General features: G+C 33.1%; 1 protein-coding gene across 2 annotated transcripts in view; it reads left to right on the top strand.

Moving 5' to 3' along the window:
* The first annotated feature begins 4524 nt into the window (after positions 1-4524).
* LOC143064497 (uncharacterized) overlaps positions 4525-26509 on the top strand; it is a 28020-nt gene continuing 6035 nt past the window's right edge. Inside the window, exons 1-6 of one of the 2 annotated variants that reach the window (XM_076237359.1) lie at positions 4525-4624; positions 8506-10032; positions 16891-17213; positions 18499-23238; positions 24914-25062; positions 26225-26337. In XM_076237359.1, the coding sequence (XP_076093474.1) occupies positions 8633-10032; positions 16891-17213; positions 18499-23238; positions 24914-25062; positions 26225-26337 (6725 nt within the window). In that variant the 5' untranslated portion in view covers positions 4525-4624; positions 8506-8632. Of the gene's footprint in view, positions 4625-6015; positions 6086-8505; positions 10033-16890; positions 17214-18498; positions 23239-24913; positions 25063-26224; positions 26338-26509 lie in introns of those variants that run through there. The other variant, XM_076237360.1, reaches the window with a different exon arrangement.

Genomic DNA, 26509 nt, shown 5'->3' on the forward strand with positions numbered 1-26509 from the left:
GGCCAGTTAACAACTAATACAAAACAAAAAGCCAACATTTTAAATGAGCAGTTCCAATCAGTCTTACCACCGAAACAGCAAATGATATGCCTGATAAAGGGCCAAGTCCCCATCCAGTCATACCATCACTCACAATTACCACACCTGGCATACAAAAACTTTTACACAACATCAATCCGCACAAAGCCACTGGCCCAGACAACATCAGCGGCAGAGTACTAAAACAATCAAAACATTACGGCACCAATCCTCACCATTACTTTCCAGAAATCACTTACAACTGGCTGTATATCATCCGACTGGACAACATGCAAGTGTCGCACCAGCATACAAAAAAGGGGAAAAATACAACGCAGTCAACTACAGACCAATATCCCTGACTTGTATCAGTTGCAAACTAATGGAACATATCATAACTAAACACCTAATTAACAACCTAGAAAAAAAACTATTTTACGACCTCCAGCACGGCTTCAGACACCTTAGATCATTTGAAACACAACTTCTATCTTTTATACAAAAACTAGCTTCAAATTCAGACAATAACACCCAAACAGACCTTGTAATTATGGACTTAGCCAAAGCCTTTGACAAAGTCCCACATCAAAGACTCTTATATAAACTACATTTCTATGATATACAAAATGAAACACTTAACTGGATCACTGCCTTTTTATCAAACCGCACACAAACAGTTGTCCTGGATAGAGAGTCATAAAATGCTTGATTGTTTTAGTACTCTCCTGGATGGAGAGTCATCAAACGTTGCTCAAGTTACTTCTGGTGTCCCACAGGGAACAGTTCTGGGTCCAGTTCTATTTCTGGTATATATTAACGACGTACCAGAATATTTGAAATCCAGTAAACTCAGACTGTTCGCAGACGACAGCATTATATACAAAAACATCAAATCTTGAGATGGTTCAACGTCGGGCTGCTTGGTATGCCTGTTATCGTTATCACAACACCAGTAGCGTTATAGACATGCTCAATACTCAAAGTTGGCCTACCTTACAACAACGCCGACTTAAATCTGGACAATTATAAAATTGTTCACCATATTGTCGCTGTACCAGAATTACTCATACCAACAGACAATAAAACCCGACAATTTCATACACAAACTTATGTAACAGCCACTATGTTCCGTCAGTTACTTTGTTCCGGCGGAACTTTGCAACTAGTTATTTCGTTCCGTTGGAACTTTCCAACTAGTTGTTTTATTCCGAGTGAACTCGATAAGTTCCGGAAAAAAGTAGCTAGTTGGAAAGTCCCGGAACAATGTAGCTAGTTGAACAGTTCTGGCTGAACAGAACAACTAGTTAGCAAAATTTAAGTTGTATTTCATAGCTCACATAAAACGGAATAAGTTGCATTATGATCCATTATCATGCAAATTTAGTATTCATAGTACCCTCAAGAGAGGAAGAATACCCTTCTCATGTGGGTACTTTTAAAAATATCAATTTCAGATTAATGTATAACAATAAATTAGAACTTATTCCGTTATTTTACTTTGCATCAATTCTCCAAATGGAACTATGTAACTGGTTGATAAGTTCCGTTGGAACTGTTGGATTAGTTTAGTTCTGGTTTTGACTAATTTGCCAAAGAGGAACTTTGTGACTTGTTGATAAGTTCCTTTTGACTTTTGTAATCAGTATCTTGGTTCCCCTTTGAAAGGTTCATATATAATATGTGCGTTTTTACTTTGCGTCAATATAATACTTCCATGGTTAATGATACAACAACACACACAAAATCTGAATGTCAGCAGGCGATTTCAAATATGGTAAAGGGTAGAAGAAGCAAAACATGTTATCCGTTGAATGATAAACATAGAAAAATAAAGTTTTTAAGCAAGCCTTATGTCTATTAAATTGCCACTTGCTCTATATCGCGCAGCGTAAAGAATTTAATGAATATAAAAATAACTTCAGATATAATCACAATATCCTAATCAGCAAATCTGTCGAAACAAGTCAAGGTCCAACAGAATAATGGAACAATGAAAACTACTCTCGGATCTGAAGATCTTTGTTGAGATTTACTATAAGTATATATGACTCCGACCGAGCCCAAATACGAGTCAGAGTCTTTCGTCACAACTCGGACGATTCCGTGCCTCATCTATGGGGAATAGAAGGAGAATAGCGGAGTCACCCGAGGATTGCCGATTGGAGTAATAGTGAGACAGTTGTTAAAAATGACGGGGGCGATCTCAAAATATAAAAAAAAAGTTATTGTAAATATTGTAATTTAAAAATCATAATAGTATAAATTGAAAAGTTGTTTTCATCGGTTGACAAAACAATGCTTACCAGAAACTTTAACTTTGGTTTTAAGTGTGTGACGTAGAGGCCTTCTAAGGCAGCCAATGACTTTATACATTTCAATTCAAAATGCCGCTTTGAAAGATCTTGGCTTGAAAAGTTGTATCTTTGATACTCTCTTGGATGTGTTTAAATACATCTATTTATGCTATGGTACTACATACAAAATATACAACCCTGAGTGATGAATAAGAACCAAACTTATCTACATGACCTATACCAGTCTATCAAGTGAAAGTAGGAAATTCTCGGTTTATTGTGTTACTGTACATGTATTGATATTTTATAAAATTTAAACGTACAACTGTATTAATGTGCATAGTATTAACCTAAATAAATCCCATTGGAAACACTCTTAGAAAGGGTGAACCTACCAGACGGGTAACATCATAATATGTAAAAGTATAAAGTTAGATTAATATAAAAGAACAGATTTACCAATGTCCTCCACGTTGCATATATCAATACAATGTACAAGGGCAATAATAACAAACAAAATACACTATTTTTTCTTTAAAAATCTTAGAAAAGTCTTTAGAGCAAATGATATGCGGATTTCCATTATACTGAATAATATTGAGAAGAGGTATAACTCGTTAGAAAAATTTGATCGATACTCATTTTTTAAAGTGTCAATGACATTGTTGATATAAACCTATAATGATAAGTTTAATCAAATTCAGGCAAGAATTGAACACATGAAAGTGCGAAAAATCTATATTTCCAAGGGCATAACTCTTTTAAAAGTTAAACATCTCTATTGCGTTGCAAAAAAAATCCTATAGATTATATATATGTATACCTTAGGAAAAAATAATTCTGAGACAAATGCCTGTGTGGGGATCGATGCTAGGATGAAAACTGCCTTTCATTTTCCTTAAAAATCTTGTCCAGTTTTTTTTATTCCAATTTCATCCTCGCCACCACCCCCGTCCCACCCCGCCCAAAATGCACTCAAGTTTTTTCTTACCATGGGAAGGTCGACTATCCATATATTAAATAGATGGATAGTCGACCTTCCCATAGATAGAAACAAGTGCACGTGTCCCGCCTCACTCATAAAAATCAAATGGTAGCTCGATCCCTTAAAGTTGATCTGCACTGATTTTCGATTTCGTCCTGATATATCTATGACATAAGTTTCATAAAAATGAGAGCGGACACATGGACGGATATCTTTGTCTATATTTTCATTCTTTATTTTCTTCTGATTTCAATAAACAAAAAACATTTTTATAGTTTGTTTCTACGAAGTTTTATATGATCATATAGGAGGGTAGTAATGCCCTTTACCGTCAGGCGTCAAACGGTCATTTTCCGCTACCGTTAGCGTCAAATAGGTTAAAATTTTACCGTGATTCGTCAAAATATCCTTATCGTAATTCGTCAGAGGTCTCAAAAAATTATCATTAGCGTCATTTTTCGACAAACTGATGCCATAACATCAGCAGTCCTACAGACATGATAAACTCACTAAACTAAAAGAAGATTACGCACAAGATTGATAATGTTCACAAAATAGTACACCAAATCGTAGCAATCCCATCTGCTATCCTCATACCATCAGACATGTGCAGTAGAACCCGCAAAAATCATAGTTTCACTTTCAGACACATTTCTACCAAAAAAGATACATATAATTTTTCATTTTTTCCGTACACCATTACTCAGTGGAATTTATTACCAGTCCACACGTCGCTGTAACCACAGTTGACACATTCAGAGAACAGCTTACACCAACTGTTCTCCACACTCATTATTAGCCTATGTACATAGTTTTAATCACAATTTAAAATTGTTTTTTACGCACTCCAAACTCATTTTCAATTATTTTTGTGTTTTTGTAAATATATATATAGGCCACGCAGCGCAAAACAGTATATAATCTTCAGATAATGAAGGACTACTGCATGAAAACCTAAAGAAGAAGAAGAAGAAGCGTCAAAATCAGTGGATTTTGTTATCGTCTAAAAGAAAGTGTACATTTTATCGTCATGCACCTAAAGTTATCGTTAACGTCATTTGGAAAGAATTATTACCGTTATTCGTCTTGAAGGAACCCCATTTACTACCATCATATATATAGGGACACCTGCGCGTGTATACAGTACGGCAGTACTTTGTCTGTGTATAGGAAAAATATGTGTATTGTGTGCAAGTGAGCATGCGCATTACACCGTCAGCCATTTTCTAAAATGCAAATTTTATAAACCTCAAAAGAGTGCAAGTTTGTTTACAAATTTGAAAATGACAACGACACTTCAAATTATTGTAAACAATTAATAGAAAAGGTAAACTTAACTTCAAAAAAGGGATTGCACAAAAGTAATCATAATATTCTGTCAGATTTTTGGCGAATTGACACCTGTCGCGTTTGGGACAGTGGAGGTATAGTTTGTGCAGTTTTATAAATGCAAAATGAATAGTAAACAAACAGTTTCGAATGCTTGTCAAGTAATAAAAAACGTTCACAGACACTAGACGATGTTGTCTAGTCATGCTTCAGTGATTCTAGTATATAATCAACCAAATTTTTCCCTTGAAAAGGGGACAAGCCCCCCCCCCCCCCCCTGAATTCGCCTATGGTCATTTGAGACATTCAAAACACAAATGACCAATCTCACAAAATAAAAATGAACATTTGTTTTTATCCTGTATTAACCATGCAGAACCAAGTTGCCAGTATATATAGAAAGTTGAATGTGGAGAGTATACACAGAAAAATAAGTAAATTATTTGTTTATCATCTCTGGTAAAAGAACATTATCTTGGCATGTTAGTTGTTACGGAGTTTGGTCATACAGATCTGCTTTCATGGCTTTATTAAGTCTGAATTTATCAAATAAATATTTAATATTTCTGTTTGCAGTGTGAAGAAACTGTGAAATTATAATAAATAAAGAAGGCACACAATGATTTCATATTTATATTATCGTGCCAAAATTTTCTGACATTCTGACAAACATACACGTTTTTGTTTAAACTTTTTAAGTCGTCAGGAGTTAATCCCCTTTAAGTTAATATCATTCCAAGAAATCACTTGCTGGAATGATCTTTTATATTTGAATAAAAATATCACTCATTGAAGTGATTTCCAATCTTCAGAAGGTCCAATTTTCTGACCACGCAAGTACCAGTATTTCTATCGAGAGTAATGTACGTATATTTTTCAACGTCAAAATGTAGTTTAAATGTTGAAGTTTATTCGGAAAAATATTCACAGTATCGGCAAAAATCTTATAAAATCCCCAGACTATAAATATTTCAAGGCTATTTTTAGTCATTTTCAAGCAATTTTTGTAAATTCCTTTATCTTGTCAATGTTTACAGTGTTTCCCACCATATCTTTGGAAAACCACGTTGTTTACGAAAAATCTCGCGAGATTACAACGAGCTACAAATTGCAGGAAATTCAAATTTTCAAGTTTTTTTACCGATTGCTATGTTTCTAAGCAAAAATAAAAAATCACTCAAATAAGTGATTTTAAAAATCACTTGTACAAGTAACTCCCCTGACTGAACAATAAATGGTTAAGACCTATGGCATTACATTATATACAACTATAATAATTGACATGGTAGAATGAAAGGTTCCATGATAACATATCGTGCTAAATTATGAAAAGTTACAAAATGATGTATTATATAAGTTCACTATTTCTTATATTTAGACATTCTGAATGAAAGAGGAAGACAGTCTAAGTAATAATGCTGAGCTATTATTGACCAATAGAGATATATTTTCATCAGCGGTAATGTTACGCTGTATTTGAAATATAACATTTCTTTTATTTTCTAATATTTCTCGCTTTGAGGTATATCTATTACATTTTAATAAGAAATGTTGTTCATCCTCAATTTCCCCATTTTTACAGACAGGACAGTATCTTTCCTCTCTAGGAATATTAAGATGTCTTCCCCTTTCAATCATTAAAGGATGTGCACTTATGCGTATTTTGCATATTGCTGCTCTATCATTTAAATTGTTTAGTGAATCAACATATGATGGTCTTTGACCCATTTTGTAGACTTGACGAAAGAAACTGAGCTTAGAAGACTCCTGTATGTTTGCATTTTGATTTTGCAAGCACTGATCATAAATTCTCTGTTTTACTTGTCCCAAGTGCTGCTTTGTTAGACAACTTTTTTCAACAAGATATGAATATCCTAATTTTTGTAAAGTGCACTGAGTTTTTAGGATCCAGGGGTTTGAAAATCTTGTTGCATAGAAAATTTGATTTACAAGTGTATTTTCTGATGAAAGTATATGCTCTAGAAAATTTATGCTTGAAAAAACAATTTTATTTTTGAGTGGAATTCTACCAAGCTCAGCACGACAAGCATCATTTGAAGCCTTGCAATGAACACCAAGTGCTTCTTTAATAAATTTAATGTGTAATTTTTTAAAGGGTTCAGAGTCCCTTAATGATGAGTTAACACCCCAAATTTCAGAACAGTACATCAGTATAGGTGATATTAATGTATCGAACAATTTTTCAAGTAGTCTACATGGATTATTCAGACCAACAGTTTTCTTAATTTTGAAATAGGCCTTTCTTGCCTTTTCCATAAGAGTATTAATGGCTAAATTGAAATTACCATTACATTTTATTACAATACCTAAATAAGAATAATGACTAACAGTTTCAATACAAGAATCATTGTAAGTAAATTCGTCCAAAAATGTTTTACCATTTGAATTAAATACAATAACTTTGGACTTATCTGTGTTAACTTGTAGTTTCCAACAATCACAATAATCATATAAAGCATTAAGACTATTTTGTAGTCCTTTTTTACTTTGAGACAATAAAACAATATCATCATGATCTGCATAAAGAAGAATATTTAAAGAAAAGTCCCCAATTAAAAGTAAATAGAAATCAATAAAATTTTAACACAAGCTTTATAATCACTAAAGGAAGATTGGGATTGATTTTGGGGGTTTCGGTCCCAACAGTTGAGAAATTAGAGGCCAAAATGGGGCACAAATAAGCATTTTTCTTGGTTTTCGCACAATAACATTACTATAAGTAAATAGAAATCTATGAAATTTAAACACAAGGTTTATGACCATAGAAGGAAGGTTGGGATTGATTTTGGGAGTTTTGGTCCCAACAGTTTAGGAGTAAGGGGCCCAAAGGGTCCAAAATTAAACTTTGTTTGATTTCATCAAAAATTGAATAATTGGGGTTCTTTGATATGCTGAATCTAACTGTGTATGTAGATTCTTAATTTTTGGTCCCATTTTCAAATTGGTCTACATTAAGGTTCAAAGGGTGCAAAATTAAACTTAGTTTGATTTTAACAAAAATTGAATCCTTGGGGTTCTTTGGTATGCTGAATCTAAAAATGTACTTAGATTTTTTATTATTCAGGCCCCAGTTTTCAAGTTGGTCCAAATCGGGGTCCAAAATTAAACTATGTTTGTTTTCATCAAAAATTGAATAATTGGGGTTCTTTGATGTGCCAAATCTAACTGTGTATGTAGATTCTTAATTTTTTGTCCCGTTTTCAAATTGGTCTACATTAAAGTCCAAAGGGTCCAAAATTAAACTAAGTTTGATTTTAACAAAAATTGAATTTTTGGGCTTCTTTGATATGCTGAATCTAAACATGTACTTAGATTTTTGATTATGGGCCCAGTTTTCAAGTTGGTCTAAATCAGGATCCAAAATTATTATATCAAGTATTGTGCAATAGCAAGAAATTTTCAATTGCACAGTATTCAGCTATAGCAAGAATTCTTCAATTGCACAGTATTGTGCAACAGCAAGAAATTTTCAATTGCACAGTATTGCACAATAGCAAGAAATCTTCAATTGCACAAAAAGGGGGGGGGGGGGGGTTTAAATTTTTCTCATTTCAGATTTCATAAATAAAAAGAAAATTTCTTCAAACATTTTTTTGAGAGGATTAATATTCAACAGCATAGTGAATTGCTCAAAGGCAAAAAAAAACTTTCAAGTTCATTAGACCAAATTCATTCTGTGTCAGAAACCTATGCTGTGTCAACTATTTAATCACAATCCAAATTTAGAGCTGTATCAAGCTTGAATATTGTGTCCATACTTGCGCCAACTGTTCAGGGTTCGAGATATGCGGTCGTAGAAAGCTGCGCCCTGCAAAGCATCTGGTTTTCTAATATTGAATAATTTTATTTTCATTTCAGTCAATAAGTTATAAGCAGTACTACTTACAAGCAATTCATTTATGGATTAAATGAGGAACACCTTCAATATCTACATGTATAAGTTAATAATGGACTACTTTATTGATATGGGATAAGCTGTCATAGAATGGATCCTAATCAGCAGAATAGTGCACAGGGGATCCAGCACAATGTTCCAGGTCTGCCAGATATAGGGTACCAGTTTCCAAGGATACCACAAATGCAAAACATACTTGGACCTCCTATGAATACATTTATGCCTGGCTACAATGTAATGCCACAGGGACAGGGAACAGTGATGACTAATATACAATCTGGTATCCCAGTCAGTGGCTTTCTATCACTGGGAAACTCAAATGCATCTGCCCCTTTACCTTCCATGGGGTCTTTTATTGCAAATCTAAATCAACCATCACAAGTGGGGTTGGTTCAGAATGTTAATAAAGGAGGAATGGAAAACTGGACAGGAACACAGCAAAATAATAATTCACTGCCAAGCTTTGGTCATTTCTTACTTCCCCAGCAGTACCAACAACAACAAGCAACCAATCAACAGGCTTTAATAGGAACTTCATCTCAGATAATTCCTGGCAACCAAACATCACCACAACAACAAGTTTTCTCTCCAAGTCAACATTCCCCTCAATTTTTTCAAACACAACAGCAGTCACCACAGCAACAGATGTTTACAACAAATCAAAATTCTCCACAACAGGTGTTCATCAATAATCAACCATCAGCTCAGTTTTTCACACATCCACAGCACTCACAACAGTTCTTTAATCAGGCCATTCAACAACAACAAGTTTTTAGTGGACAACCACCTTCACATCAGTTGTTTACGAACATGTCTAATACACAACAACCACAACAACAAATGTTCAGTACTTGTCAAATTCCAAACCGACTTCCTTCAGGACATGTTATAGGACAAGAAGTAATGCCCCAGGTGATGGCTGCTCCTCGTATGAATCTGAATACTAATTACATTGCAGGAGTAAGCAATGTTCTGGGAGTAACAGCTAATCAGATGCTACCACCAATTAATCACATAATGACATCATCAGGGAGTCAGATTTTACCGCCAGTTGCAAACATTTTACAAGGACAAACTTTACCATCATTTAATCATTTAGTATCTCCATATGGTGGACAAAATAGTATGAATGGTCAAATGTTATTACCAACCAGTGTCTCAACAAGTCCGGTCACAACATCAGTTATGACGACTATGTCAAATCAATCACATTTGATAAACATATACGGTGATCACAAAGTTTTAAATCCAGATAAATCAGTATTCCAGGATCCATTAGTGTTTCAGTGCTGTAGTGAAGTAACCATAACAACACCTACAGTTACAACAACAGTTAGTCGAACTGATGTAACGCCAGTCACACTGCAGATATCTCCATCTGTATCAAATGTTTCCAGAGATAGGTCAAAACTACTTGAAGACTCAAGAACAGTAGTTGTTCCATTTGGTTGGAGTCGTGTTGTAGTGGATAATTCTATAATATATTACAGGTAAGCGGTAAGATAATTCTTAAATACAGTTTGTTGACAGGGAGGATATCTTCATGATCATGGAATTTATATATTCAAATGGTTCACACTGTTTACATAGTCTATAGACACAATAGGTGTAATATGATAGCATGAAACTTTGCTGACATGTAACATGTGTAATTGGAAAAAAAATATTCAGTGCTACTACATGTACTAATGTTTTTAGATGTCTGTATATTGAAATTAGTTTGATTGTTATTTGCTTAATTTGGTATCTTTTATATGAGTGATTGCTATGCTATTTATCTGAATTTTGCAATTCACTCTGTTCAAAGGAAATTAATGTGTATCTATATTGCTATCAAAGACAACAAGGACAAAAGCTAGCCAATTTTTTGGCTAAATTTTATGAGAGGTAAAATTAAGTCATTAGGATCACACAATTCATGTGTAAGCCTCAACCTTATTAAATGTTCAGTAAGTACTGTGTCAATAAGCAATCAACATAAATAATGGAAAAAGAAGTATAGTTGTATACAATAAATATTCTTTACATACAATTATTTGCTATATACATGTATTTGATATAAATCTTTGTTTTTTTTCTATTTGATTTTCTCAACAGACTGCTCCGTCATTTGTACATTAGAAGCATGGTTAAATTGCTGTTTCAGTGTATTCATCAACAAATATAAGAAATAGAAATCAATGGTTCAATCAATTTTCTAACTTACATAACCTAGAAAATAGTGTAACATATGTTCTGCTAAATCACAATACGATAACTGTATACTTTATAGTTTCTTTGAAATGACATGAAATTTGTTTAAAAGAAACACATGTAATATTAGAATTTAATAGTAAAATAGTAATAATAAAATAGTGAAATAACGAAAAATATTTTAGCAAAATTTACCATTTCAAAGCTTATCTTATACATTCAACAAGTTGTGATATATTTGTCTAATGACATGTAATGCATGAAGAGGTTCACAGGGTTATTTAGGGGAAGCTGAACTCATTGTGGAGTCAATGTACTTTTTATATGACCGCAAAAATTGAAATTTTTTTGGTCGTATATTGGTATGACGTTGGCATTGGCGTCGGCGTCCGAAGACATTTGGTTTTCGCACTATAACTTTAGTAAACGTAAATAGAAATCTATGAAATTTAAGCAAGGTTCATGACCATAAAAGGAAGGTTGGGATAGATTTTGGGAGTTTTGGTCCCAACAGTTTAGGAATTAGGGGCCAAAAAAGGTCCAAAATAAGCATTTTTCTTGGTTTTTGCACAATAACTTTAGTATAAGTAAACAGAAATCAATGAAATTTAAACACAAGGTTTATGACCTCAAAAGGAAGATTGGGATTGATTTTGGGAGTTCCCAACAGTTTAGGAATTAGGGGCCAAAAGGGTTCAAAATTAAACTTTGTTTGATTTCATCAAAAAATGAATTATTGGGGTTCTTTGATATGCCAAATCTAACCATGTATTCAGATTCTGAATTTTTGGTCCTGTTTTCAACATTTATGTCCAAAGGTTCCAAAATTAAATTTAGCTTGATTTTAACAAAAATTGAATTCTAGGGGTTCTTTGATATGCTGAATCTAAACATGTACTTAGATTTTTTATTATAGGCCCAGTTTTCAAGTTGGTTCAAATCCGGGTCCAAAATTATTATATTAAGTATTGTGCAATAGCAAGAAATTTTCAATTGCACAATATTCCGCAATAGCAAGAAATCTTCAATTGCACAGTATTGTGCAATAGCAAGAAATTTTTAATTGCACAGTATTGCGCAATAGCAATAAATCTTCAATTGCACAGTTTTGTGCAATAGCAAGAAATCTTCAATTGCACAGTATTGCGCGATAGCAAGAAATATCTAATTGCACAATATTGTGCAATAGCAAGAAATTTTCAATTGCACAATATTGCGCAATAGCATGAAATTTTCAATTGCACAGTTTTGCGCAATAGCAAGAAATTTTCAATTGCACAGTATTGTCCTGTTTTCAAATTGGTCTACATTAAGGTCTAAAGGGTCAAAAGTTAAACTTTGTTTGATTTCAACAAAAATTGAATTTATGGGGTTCTTCAATATGCTGAATCTAACCATGTATTTAGATTTTTATACGACCGCAAAAATTTTAATTTTTTGGTCGTATATTGCTATCACGTTGGCGTTGGCGTCGGCGTCGTCGTCGTCGTCCAAATACTTTTAGTTTTCGCACTCTAACTTTAGTAAAAGTGAATAGAAATGAATGAAATTTTAACACAAGGTTTATGACCACAAAAGGAAGGTTGGGATTGATTTTGGGAGTTTTGGTCCCAACATTTTAGGAATTAGGGGCCAAAAAGGGCCCAAATAAGCATTTTCTTGGTTTTCGCACTATAACTTTAGTTTAAGTGAATAGAAATCTATGAAATTTTGACACAAGGTTTATGACCACAAAAGGAAGGTTGGGATTGATTTTGGGAGTTTTGGTTCCAACAGTTTAGGAAATAAGGGCCAAAAAAGGGCCCAAATAAGCATTATTCTTGGTTTTCGCACAATAACTTTAGTATAAGTAAATAGAAATCAATGAAATTTTAACACAAGGTTTATGACCACAAAAGGAAGGCTGGGATTGATTTTTGGAGTTGAGGTCACAACAGTTTATGAATTAGGGGCCAAAACGGGCCCAAATAAGCATTATTTTTGGTTTTTGCACCATAACTTTAGTATAAGTAAATAGAAATCTATGAAATTTAAACACAAGGTTTATGACCATAAAAGGAAGGTTGGGTTTGATTTTGGGAGTTTTGGTCCTAACAGTTTAGGAATAAGGGGCCCAAAGGGTCCAAAATTGAACTTTGTGTGATTTCATCAAAAATTGAATAATTGGGCTTCTTTGATATGCCGAATCTAACTATGTATGTAGATTCTTAATTTTTGGTCCCGTTTTCAAATTGGTCTACATTAAGGTCCAAAGGGTCCAAAATTAAACTTAGTTTGATTTTAACAAAAATTGAATCCTTGGGGTTCTTTGATATGCTGAATTTAAAAATGTACTTAGATTTTTGATTATTGGCCTAGTTTTCAAGTTGGTCCAAATGGGGGTCCAAAATTAAACTTTGTTTGATTTCATCAAAAATTGAATAAATGGGTTCTTTGATATGCCAAATCTAACTGTGTATGTAGATTCTTAATTTTTGGTCCAGTTTTCAAATTGGTCTACATTAAGGTCCAAAGGGTCCAAAATTAAACTAAGTTTGATTTTAACAAAAATTAAATTCTTGGGCTTATTTGATATGCTTTATCTAAATATGTACTTTGATTTTTGATTATGGGCCCAGTTTTCAAGTTGGTCCAAATTAGGATTCCATATCAAGTATTGTGCAATAGCAAGAAATTTTCAATTGCACAGTATTGTCCTGTTTTCAAATTGGTCTACATTAAGGTCTAAAGGGTCAAAAGTTAAACTTTGTTTGATTTCAACAAAAATTGAATTTATGGGGTTCTTCAATATGCTGAATCTAACCATGTATTTAGATTTTTATACGACCGCAAAAATTTTAATTTTTTGGTCGTATATTGCTATCACGTTGGCGTCGGCGTCGGCGTCGTCGTCCGAATACTTTTAGTTTTCGCACTCTAACTTTAGTAAAAGTGAATAGAAATGAATGAAATTTTAACACAAGGTTTATGACCACAAAAGGAAGGTTGGGATTGATTTTGGGAGTTTTGGTCCCAATATTTTAGGAATTAGGGGCCAAAAAGGGCCCAAATAAGCATTTTCTTGGTTTTCGCACTATAACTTTAGTTTAAGTGAATAGAAATCTATGAAATTTTGACACAAGGTTTATGACCACAAAAGGAAGGTTGGGATTGATTTTGGGAGTTTTGGTTCCAACAGTTTAGGAAATAAGGGCCAAAAAAGGGCCCAAATAAGCATTATTCTTGGTTTTCGCACAATAACTTTAGTATAAGTAAATAGAAATCAATGAAATTTTAACACAAGGTTTATGACCACAAAAGGAAGGCTGGGATTGATTTTTGGAGTTGAGGTCACAACAGTTTATGAATTAGGGGCCAAAACGGGCCCAAATAAGCATTATTTTTGGTTTTTGCACCATAACTTTAGTATAAGTAAATAGAAATCTATGAAATTTAAACACAAGGTTTATGACCATAAAAGGAAGGTTGGGTTTGATTTTGGGAGTTTTGGTCCTAACAGTTTAGGAATAAGGGGCCCAAAGGGTCCAAAATTGAACTTTGTGTGATTTCATCAAAAATTGAATAATTGGGCTTCTTTGATATGCCGAATCTAACTATGTATGTAGATTCTTAATTTTTGGTCCCGTTTTCAAATTGGTCTACATTAAGGTCCAAAGGGTCCAAAATTAAACTTAGTTTGATTTTAACAAAAATTGAATCCTTGGGGTTCTTTGATATGCTGAATTTAAAAATGTACTTAGATTTTTGATTATTGGCCTAGTTTTCAAGTTGGTCCAAATGGGGGTCCAAAATTAAACTTTGTTTGATTTCATCAAAAATTGAATAAATGGGTTCTTTGATATGCCAAATCTAACTGTGTATGTAGATTCTTAATTTTTGGTCCAGTTTTCAAATTGGTCTACATTAAGGTCCAAAGGGTCCAAAATTAAACTAAGTTTGATTTTAACAAAAATTAAATTCTTGGGCTTATTTGATATGCTTTATCTAAATATGTACTTTGATTTTTGATTATGGGCCCAGTTTTCAAGTTGGTCCAAATTAGGATTCCATATCAAGTATTGTGCAATAGCAAGAAATTTTCAATTGCACAGTATTGCACAATAGCAAGAAATATCTAATTGCACAATATTGTGCAATAGCAATTAATTTTCAATTGGAGTTATCTTTCTTTGTATAGAATAGTAGTTGATAATATATGTTGGAAATTTGCCAGACATGACTATGATGTCATTTTCTATTTTTATTTGCCAATAACTTTATGTAAATAACTTCATTGGAAATTTGCCAATATAAAATGTTGCTGATGAAGCTTTTTTTCCTTATCTTATCTAAAATGTTTTTAGATAATGTATGTTGGACATTTGCCAGACATGACTATGATGTCATTTTCTATTTTTATTTGCCAATAACTTTATGTAAATAACTTCATTGGAAATTTGCCAATATAAAATGTTGCTGATGAAGTTTTTTTTATTGTTTTATACAATAAACAATGTATATTCACTTTTACTACCAACCAATCTTTACCATTCAGTGATAACAAGCACTTTATTTTACATTTTAATATTATATGATGTATTTAAAAGAGTAGTTATTGTTGCAAACTCCATTAGAAATTTGAATTGATATCAGTTTTGGAAAAAGGGAAACGGGGATGTGAAAAAAAAAGGGGGGGGGGTTTAAATTTTTCTCATTTCAGATTTCATAAATAAAAAGAAAATTTCTTCAAACATTTTTTTGAGAGGATTAATATTCAACAGCATAGTGAATTGCTCAAAGGCAAAAAAAAACTTTTAAGTTCATTAGACCACATTCATTCTGTGTCAGAAACCTATGCTGTGTCATGATCAACTATTTAATTTTAGATTTAAAAAGTTTGAAGAAGAAATCTTTAATTGATTTGTAAAATCTTGACATTTGTTTTGTGTAAAAAAAAACCATGTAATGTCAAAAATTGATCACAATCCAAATTCAGAGCTGTATCACACTTGAATGTTTTGTCCATACTTGCCCCAACTGTTCAGGGTTCGACCTCTGTGGTCGTATAAAGCTGCGCCCTACAGAGCACCTGGTTAATATTTGAGTCCGGTTATCAAATTGGTCCACATTGAGGTCTAAAGGGTCTAAAATTGAACATTATTTGATTTCATCAAAAATTGAATTCTTGGGGTTCTATGATATGCTGAATCTAACCATGTATTTAGATTTTGGATATTGGACCATAATAGGTAAATGTCCAATTCAAAATTTTTAATTTTTTAAGTTTAAGTTCTTAGACCACATTTATTCTGTGTCAGAAACCTATGTTGTGTCAAGTAATTAATCACAATTTAAATTCAGAGCTGTATCAAGCTTAAATGTTGTGTCCATACTTGCCCCAACTGTTCAGGGTTCGACCTCTGCTGTCATATAAAGCTGCGCCCTGCGGAGTATCTGGTTAGCTGTTTTCTAACTACTGTCAACTTTTACAAAATTGTTGTTTGGATGAACATTGACAAAATGTTGTATAAAAATCATACCAAAAGGTCTTTTCTTTTAAAAATAAAAGTGTTGGAAAAGGGAATTTAAAGGTACCCATATCTGTCATTGTCTGTGGCGAGGACAGCATAAGAGTAGCTTGATTTGGTCGTCAATTTTTTTTCTGTAAATTATATTTAAAGTTATTAATAACTATTACTAGTATTAGAATTTTAAGGCAATTTACAAAATTACAATCTGGATTTGGCTTTTATGATTACCATCATAACCACCATGATCACAATTGTTTAAGTTTGAATACAGGAATGAAAAGAGATGAAAGGATTGAATGTGTTTAGTAAACATGGCAAACATTTGGTAAACAGAATAGCTTTTGTATGAAAATGTTTATTTCTTGCTTATATTTTTAACTAACCATTTGCTAACTGAAAGGCATTGGTGTCTGAAATTATCTTCTTTTGTGCAATCAGTGGTTGAATTTGAATTAGAAGTGTTTCATTCTTCTAGGAATCCCTATGTTTTTAGTCAAAGGTTCACTTCATTAAAACATGATGTAATTTGTTTTTAAGGGTGTCATTATTTATTAATAGTTCTGTAAGCAACACATGTATTGAAGTCTATAAACATATATGACATATCAGTATTTTATATTTGTCTTGACTTTTTTACATTTTCAGTCCTAGTAATGTCCCATTAAAGTCACCAATGGATATAGCTAAATACCTGACCACAGAAGGAACTTGCAAGTGTGGACTAGAATGTCCAGTATTGATCAACAAAGTGTTTAATTTTGATGTAGGAATTCTTTCTAGGATGTGGACATTAGATATAGACTGTCCTAAGGATCTGACTAAACTTTGTAACCATAAACGGAAAATGTTGGCTATGGCAGCATATCATACAAACTACTCAATATCATCATCCCAGTTCTCAGATACTGTATCTGTCAATTCTCTGAGTGGAAATATTCCAAGTACAACTATTAGTAAAACTAAAACAGGTTTGTAAATCTGCAAAATCTTGTAAATGTAAAAAGGTGTTATAAGAAAAAAAATGTGATTTGCTCTGTGTTCAATAGAAAGGGCATGAAGTTTTCTGGTCTGTGTATCTGTCTGTTTGTAACGGTCATTTATAAAATTAGAGGGATATGGTGTGATTGCCAATCAGACAACTATACACCAGAGTCTAACTTAAAACTATTAGACATGTTTGTTATGATATGAACTTTTTAGAATGTATTCCAATTTAAGGTTTTCATGATTTTTGTCCAGATTAAGCATATTAAGTGGTTCATTCAGATTTTACAGTTCACTGTCAGACAAATGTCTGATTAGACTTTAAAAAGGTAACATTGGTATAGTTGTAGATATTAAAAAATATTACTGTCATAATGAGTTACTAAGCATATGTGATATAACACCAAACAAGCATCAATCAACAATCATCAAATTCATAACAAATAACTTGTTTCTCAGTTTCTTTATTTCAAAGTTTCAACAGTGCAGAATCAAACAGATTTTGTACTCAGCATAAATGAATTGACCATAATCATGGTAATAACTGAACATGTTGAATACATGGAAATTTATATTGCAGAATTGTCAACTGATGTTCAACTACAAATACAATAGTAGTCTGTTGACAAATGATATACAAACATGTGTCATACATTGTCATATTATTGATATAATCTTCCTTTATTAGTTTTTGAACAAAAATATAGATGAAGAAAAAAATGTATTATTCACTATTATTGATCATGCTGATCTTTAGTCATGAACAGCAAAATTTTAAGTCATTTATGTAAATACTCTTAACTTTATGACAACATCATAGCTGGAAACATAGACACGGTCTTAAATCTAGAAAAGGGTTGACTTAAAATAAAAAAGATGCAATGGGGAAACTCCTTTCTAAAAAGAGGCAACATATTGGCGAAACAAATAAAGACACAGCTATTTATTGACAGTAGTACTTCATTTTTATGTGTTCTCTTTTCATGATTTAATGATTGAAAATATTGATAATCTACCTTTAGCATGTTTAGAAGTCTATGCAAACATTCTGCTAATATCTTATCTGTAGGTTTTTCTCAAGCAAGGTTGACTATAAAACAGTACAAATCTTAATGAATAGAAAATAGGGGTAGAATAAAAAAAAACATGTCACAAAACACTTTCTAGTAGATAATAAATGTTTTATCATGTTTATTGAGCTTGACATTTTTGATATATTATTACATGTTCTGTGTTTTGAATATTGATCAGAATGATTAACTTTTTTAGATCAAAAGAAGAAAACCAAAAGTAAAATAGTAAAACCAGTTCCTTGTGACGGTGTGTTAGTTTCACAGCTGATAGCAGAGAGAGACAAGATTAAGAAGACAGACACAGAAATTTCTGATATAGTATATAATCCGCATAATTTGGCTGAAAGCAAAGTGCATAGTGAAATATTGTATAACACAAACACAAGCATTCCAGAAAAACCTCATCACAACCAGTTAGATAGTGTCACACAAGGAAACCAACCTTCAAGTTCAGTCACAAATATTGTACCTGTTAGAAGTCAGTTAAATGACAACGTAACACAAAACTTGTTTGAAAATATTCAAAAGGCTACCACTATAAGTATTGAAGCACTTGATAATTATAATTCACAGACTAGAATATCAGACAATCTCAGGTCTGTTGTTACACCTCTCAGTGAAGCAAATGTTGAGTTTTCTAATAATAAATCTGACAGTATATCATCTCAAGAAACAGTGATTGATAAAAAGCCTGAAGCATTGTTATCTGGAGATGAGAATGTAAAATCAAACAGTATGTCAAAAGTTTTTACACAGGGTGAAATTCCACAAAGTATTCACGTAGATTCCACAGTAATGGATGTGACAGATAATACATCTGGTGACAATGAAATATCATCAAGTCTTGAAGATAATTTAATATCCCAGGAGAAAGAAACCAGAAAAGTGCTCTCTTCTGAACATGTTGTTTTATCCAAATTAGATAAAGATACTCCATGTATAGAGGACAAAATGGAAATTGATATATTACTGAATGATGAGATGTTGAAAAATAAAGATGATGAAACCCAAGTGAAACCCAGTAGTTCTACGTGTAACAGTGTTTCTACTGCCAACCAATCAAACAAAACCATTGTACCCAATAACCAAACTGACAATTCTGTATCTGAAAAACCAGCTATTGATATAGAAAATAACCGTACTATATTGGAAAATGAAATGAAGTGTACAGGTAATTCTAAATCATCTGCTGAAACAAAAAAGATAATAGATGCCCCAGAAATAACGGATAAAATTTCTGTGACTACAACTAGCCAATCAGCAGCTATCATTAGTAAAAGTGATTCAAATACATCTTCAAATAGAGACTTATCTAATAAGTCAATTTCTCTATCTTCAGAACAGACGACTTGCAACATAAGTACCTTGTCATCGGTAACTAATGATTCACAAACTTCTTTATCAACATTAAACAAAAGTAATAACATAACTCAACTGTCATCTTCTTTGGGCATTATAAAGGACACAAATTTAAACTTAACAGCTACTGAAGCATTGATTAACACTGTTGCTTCAAATACACAAACAACTAATGTTACTAGTTCTGTTCAACAAACTACTAAAACAGAGGGGAAACCTGATTGTCGTGATTTGAGAATTTCTGTGCCTAGTACTATTGTCACTTCAATATTATCAAGTATTAATGCTGTTAAAGGGCATGAAATGGGAGAAAAGAAACAGATTTCTCCACGATCAACACAAAAACCAACATCAAAGCAGCAAAAAGGGGGCAGCACAAGTTATGGAGGTACAGCATCATCAAGAAAGTCACCTAAACCTCCAGCATCATACGATTCCTTTTCAATGTACCAGTTAAGATATCCCATGATGCATGGAGCATTTCCACCTGTTTCAAGTTCTCAAATGAATCCTTTCAGCTTAAACCCATTTACAGGACAGCTTATGACTCCCGGAATGTTTAACTTCCCTCCTTATCCAATGATGAATGATGCTTGGATGGATCCAAAAATACCAATAAGGAAGAAATCTCCAAAAACCAACAAGAAAGAAAAAGTAAAAAAGAAAGTCAATTGTGTATATGACAGTGACACACCACCTCCAAATGTAGATGTAAGTCAGTTACAGGATCATGGAAAAGGTCCAATTCCTAAAGTTTCAACATCAGCATCTTTCATGGATGATCCATCTGCATTTTTGGCAGAACAAACAGTGCTTATAAGTAGTTCATTAACCTCTAATTCATCTAGCCCAGCAAAAAAGTCCAAGAATCCTTCTAAGAAAGAGGATAAGAATGACACAGTTGATGGGGATGTTAAGACTGCTATTGTTTCGTCTAGTAAAGTGAGTAGCACTAAAACTGCAACTTCAATGTCAGTTTCAACACCATTTACATTAAGTAGTGCATCACATGGTATGGTTGTGACTAATAGTACTAGCCTCTCAAAGGTTGGATCTGCGTTTAAAAATAAACCCTGGGGATTACCAATCCCGATTTCAGAATCTCATTCCATATTAGATTGTAATGAATCGGATATGTTCACAGAAGACCGATGTGAATCCTTGTCTCCAGATTCAGGTAACGAAGGCCTTTCTATGAATGAGACAATTACTCCTAGCTCTGTTGTTCATCATACTGCCACAATACTTTCTAAAGAGGAAAAAGCAGAATCTCATTCCGATCAGAATACGATACAAAACAATAAAATATTGGATATTTTGTCAAATGCTAAGAAAGGTTTTCCACCTGTAGGTCAATCTGTTAAAAAGATTTCACCAAAAACAATTGTAACTAACGTGACATCATCATCTATGACTCAGCCAGCTGTCAAATCTTTTTCTAGTCGAAGTGCAATACAACAGGTGCTTAGCAGTGCAAAATCAAATGAGTTTCCAGCAAGTTCATTGCTGTCTGCAGCTGCCAGAGCTCAAATGGCTCAACAAACGATGAATTTCCCAATAATTCCATCATCAGTAACACAGACACAGTTACCGTATGTTAGTCAAGTTAAGACAAGTATTGCAATGGGCAACAATGTATCACTGGTATCAGCTGATGGGAGTACTTTTCTTGCTACACAATCTAACACAGGAATGTTAAGTTCAGCAAAACTACAAGGAAGTAATCTAAAGAGTGACATTGTCTCTGGACATGAATCTGTCGCTAAATTGTTGAGACAGCCGATTAACCTGAATAGAAATGCTCTAAAAGGCATTGATCCTATCATTAGTAAACCTCAAACTTCAGAAAAGTCATTGAATAGTTCCGTATTAGCAACAACAGTATTAAATGTGAATTCCAAAACAGTTGAGTCTGTCCCAGGGGTTTCAGTAAATTCTGTTACCATTGCTAATTCTTTACCATCAAATATACCAAGTAGTTTACCCCATATATTGCCAAATTTATCTGGATTACCGCAGAATTTAGGACAACCACTGATGAATATTATTGGCAATAACTTGGGAATGAATTTACTTCCGAATGGACAAGTCATACTGCCAGAACAGAATGGCATAACAATCCCACAAAACAATGTTCAGTGTATTCCACTTCAAAATGACCATCAGACACATGCATTTGTAAATATGGATAATACAAATCAAACCATTCATGGAATTATGACAGGAGCAAATACAATGGCCAGTGTATCTAACAAAAATGCTACACAGGTGTTACCTCCTGAATCTCAGCCTAATTTGGTGAAAACAACAGAAATGCCAAATATCACAAAAATGTCTGTTAATTATGGTGATCAGTTGCTACAGCAACAAACTATACAATCAGCCAATGGACAAATGGTTCTTATGCCAAATTTACATATGCCATTGATGCAGTATCTGGGAGCAAATTCTTTGCCAGTGAATATGAATATGGATAAAAATACAATTCCTCAGTTATGTAATATGCCAGACTTACAAATGCTTAATGGACAAGTGCAGATTGGGTTATCCCAAGTGGGAGCACCTTTAAACGTGATGAATGTTCAGCAACAAGTATGGAATAACTTAAATACAGGAAATCTGACAGCCATGCAAATACAAACATTACAATTACAGCAACAGTTACTCCAGCAAATTCAACAGCTGCAAGATATGCAGTCATTGATTAGTCAGTTTAGTCTCCAAGGTAACAGCTTACCTGTGACAACTAGTGCCAACAGTAACATTTCCATGACAACAAAGGAAAATCCCATAACAGGGAAAGATACTCCTGAAACAATGGTATCCATTGTGTCTACTACATGTCAGGAAAGTCCAGGAAATGATGAAGACGGATCTGGCAATTCAGAAGATAAAGGAACTTGCACAGATTTTGACGAGGGTGATGATGACTCTAACTATGTGAACACTATTGAGGAAGACAGGGAGGAGTATAGTGGAGATGTTGCTGACACAACATGTGGTCAATCATCACCCATGGAAAGAGATGAAGATGAAGAAGATGTTCAGGTAGAAAATTCAAATGATACTAATACCTCGGAAATCGAAACGGACAGTGAAAATTCTGGTGCTTTTCATGGTCTAAGAAATACATTAATTGGTGCTAGTAGTAATTGTAGCACTCGGGAAAATTTGACAGAAAATGTCAGTATGTGCCATACAAACTATACAAGTGAACCGGTGAATCTTGTTTCTATTAAAAAACAAGACAATTTATGTGTGAATGTATGTACTAGTAGTAGTGGTGTAGTAGATTCATCTGTCATGTCATCTAAAAACCAATCAAAATATAAAGCTTCAACACAGTCGTCAATAAAGGAACACACTTCTGAACAACCTTTATATTCAACACAGACATTGTTAGATGTATCTGTGCCTTCGTGTGTTTCTTCCATATCAAACTCTCCAGTGAATCTGTCATGTCAGACCCGAAACATGGGGAAGGATGTTGATCAGAATGTCATACAACCCAGTGAAAATGAGGCCCTTAATATGTCACAGAAAAGGAGTTTGGAGGAGGAAGAAATTGATGTAACAGGTAATTTTAGTAATAGTCATAGAAATGTTCTTTATGATGAATATATCAAGAAATGAAAAGTGCACGTATAATAAGCATGTTAAGAAGGTTTTTTTAAGCCCATAATGTTACTGAATTCTTATTGGGTAACTATAATCCTTATCAAATATTTTCTATTGCAAAACATGAAACATAAAGTTCAGCTTTGGCCATTGTTGGCAGGCTAGGTATAGTTGACATCGTCATTTTGGCTGTTAATATTTTGAAACTTCCTCTCTTTATTCACTCAATGTATCCTTGATGTATTAATGGGTCAATAAAAATTATAACTAAAAAAAAAATATCCTTAGTATAGATGCATGAGATAGTTTTTTGAAAATAACAGACAAATGCAATTTTCCTTGTCCATGAAAGGTTCTTTTTTTTAATTAAAGTCAGAGAATTAAAAATTTCATAAGAGCAATTTAAGACAGAAAAATTCAACAAAAAAAAAGGATTTTTTTACTGAAAAAAAGATGGCGAAAGTATTCTATATTTAAAATTATTGATTTGTACCAGTAAATGAAAAAAAAACCCACTTTTTCAATGAAGTGCACTTGTCATGCTTGTTGATCAGTATGAATAACTTGTACAAATTATTAAGTCATTCCATATCTTACACTATATTCATGTACTAACATAACTTTAGATATAACATTCACAATGTATTATTGCAATACATGCTTTAGCAAAGTAAAACTTTATTGCTAAATGTACATTTTAACAATTTTTAAAGCATTCATGTTCTGAAGGTAAACTATTGTTCTTCAATACAAAATTACAAAGAAGATTCTTTTAAGACTTACATGATTTTATTTTTAGATGACACTTTTGAGACTGTCAGTCCAGTTAAAAGGTTACTTGACTTTACTATATTGGAGATTCAATTAAGACTTATCGGTACATGATTTTATTTTAGATGACACTTTTGAGACTGTCAGTCCAGTTAAAAGGTTACTTGACTTTACTATTGGAGATTCAATTAAGACTTATCGGTACATGATTTTATTTTAGATGACACTTTTGAGACTGTCAGTCCAGTTAAAAGGTTACTTGACTTTACTATTGGAGATTCAATTAAGACTTACATGATTTTATTTTAGTTGACACTTTTGAGACTGTCAGTCCAGTTAAAAGGTTACTTGACTTTACTTTTGGGGATTCAATTAAGACTTACATGATTTTATTTTAGTTGACACTTTTAAGACTGTCAGTCCAGTTAAAACATTTTTGTAAAAGGTTACTTGACTTTACTATTGGAGATTCAATTAAGACTTGCATGATTTTATTTTAGACGACACTTTTGAGACTGTCAGTCCAGTTAAAGGGTTACTTGACTTTACTATTGAAGATTCTATTAACTTATAAGCCTTGTATAATTTTATTTTAGATGACACTTTTGAGACTGTGATTCAAGTCAAAGGGTTACATGACTTTACTATTGGAGATTCAATTAAGACTTGCATGATTTTATTTTAGATGACACTTTTGAGACTGTCAGTCCAGTTAAAAGGTTACTTGACTTTACTATTGGAGATTCAATTAAGACTTGCATGATTTTATTTTAGATGACACTTTTGAGACTGTCAGTCCAGTTAAAGGTTTACATGTCTTTACTATTGGAGATTCAATTAAGACTTGCATGATTTCATTTTAGATGATACTTTTGAGACTGTGATTCCAGTTAAAGGAGACTTTATTATTGGAGATTTGGTTTGGGGACAGATCCGTGGGTTTCCGTCTTGGCCAGGAAAGGTTGTACATGAGTCTGAAGTTTATGATGCAGAGGAATTAGAACCAGGAAAGGTATGATTAATATTTTCATCAAAGATGGACATGCGTACTTTTGTCAGTCAGTCCTCCCATGGAGCTTATCACTGTGTAACTGTAATCTGGTAAACTCCTGTTAGTTTGTCTCTGTATCCATCTTTAAATTAACCATTTATGTTGCATTTTTTCATCAAATACAGTGTTTTCCCTTCGGCATTTAAGCCGGGTGTGCCGACCACCTTCTTTTGAAAGCCGACCACCTTTCGATTTTAGGAGGTGGTCGGCTTTTTTTTTTCAAATTCCGGATTTTTTCGGTTCCGTATCGTTAAAATTCGAATACTAATCGCGCCTCGCTGATTTGTTTTCATTGACAAAGATGGCGTCCAACGTCAAATTTCAATGTTTTCATTTATCAATCGAGGAAAAAGAAAGGCAGATGACGATGATGATAATAAAAATATCAGACCAAATAAGTTAAATAAAGTTGATAGTAATGTTCAAGTTGTGGAAATTGAAAAAAAAATCAACCAAACAACGGAAAAGACACGAGAGTGAAGACAAATATGAACAAGACTTTAAATGGCTTATAGTCACAGAGGAAGGATACTACTGTTCGGTGTGCCACAAATATGTCACAAAAGCAAGAAACAGGACAGAAACCTGGATCGAAAGGCCTTGCATTTGCAGGAGGAGGGAGTCCTGCAAGAGCCATCTGTTATCAATCAAAGAATATTTGACAATTCATATGACTACTTCTATTTATGTTTGTTCAACTCCATTAAATGTGAATATTATACTAATCTTTATTTTTGTGACCCCCACAGTAAATAAAATAAAACGGTTGGACATTTAAAACAAAAACCACCCGGTTGCAAGTGATTTTATTAAAACACCCACCTTACCTTAGTGAAAAAAGGAAAACACTGAAATATAAGTCATAGCTTCATGATATATAAATCCACAAAGCTTCATCTGGCTATGCCATATAGTGACACATTTTCAGTTCCTTTATCATATTTACTTTTGGAAGAAAAAAAATAACATCTTTAGATTGTGGTGTACATATATGAAATTTTATCACATTCTTCTAAACGACTACAAAAGTCGTAGCCTCTTGACATATTACTGAAATTGAAAAATTTGATTGGTTCACATATTTAATGCAAATTAAAGTCTACAAAATATGAATCTTTTTCAGTGTTGGGTAAAATGGTTTGGTGATCATACGTTCACTCAAGTAGAAATGTTAAAACTGAAAACTTTAACTGAAGGACTGGAAGGACATCAAAAATCAAAGAAAAAGAACAAAAAGTAAGTATATTCACAGGTTGTCTTTAAGGAAAGTGTAAAAATCTCTCTTAAAAAAAAGGGGGGAAACCCACAAAGTGTATTTAAACGTTAAAGTCTATCACATTTGTGCAATGTTTTTAAAAATACATGATAATCCAATCATCATGATCATTGGAGATCATTTGGCTGTAGA

Source organism: Mytilus galloprovincialis, chromosome 2, assembly GCF_965363235.1.
Source record: "Mytilus galloprovincialis chromosome 2, xbMytGall1.hap1.1, whole genome shotgun sequence".
Taxonomy (NCBI): Eukaryota; Metazoa; Mollusca; class Bivalvia; order Mytilida; family Mytilidae; genus Mytilus; species Mytilus galloprovincialis.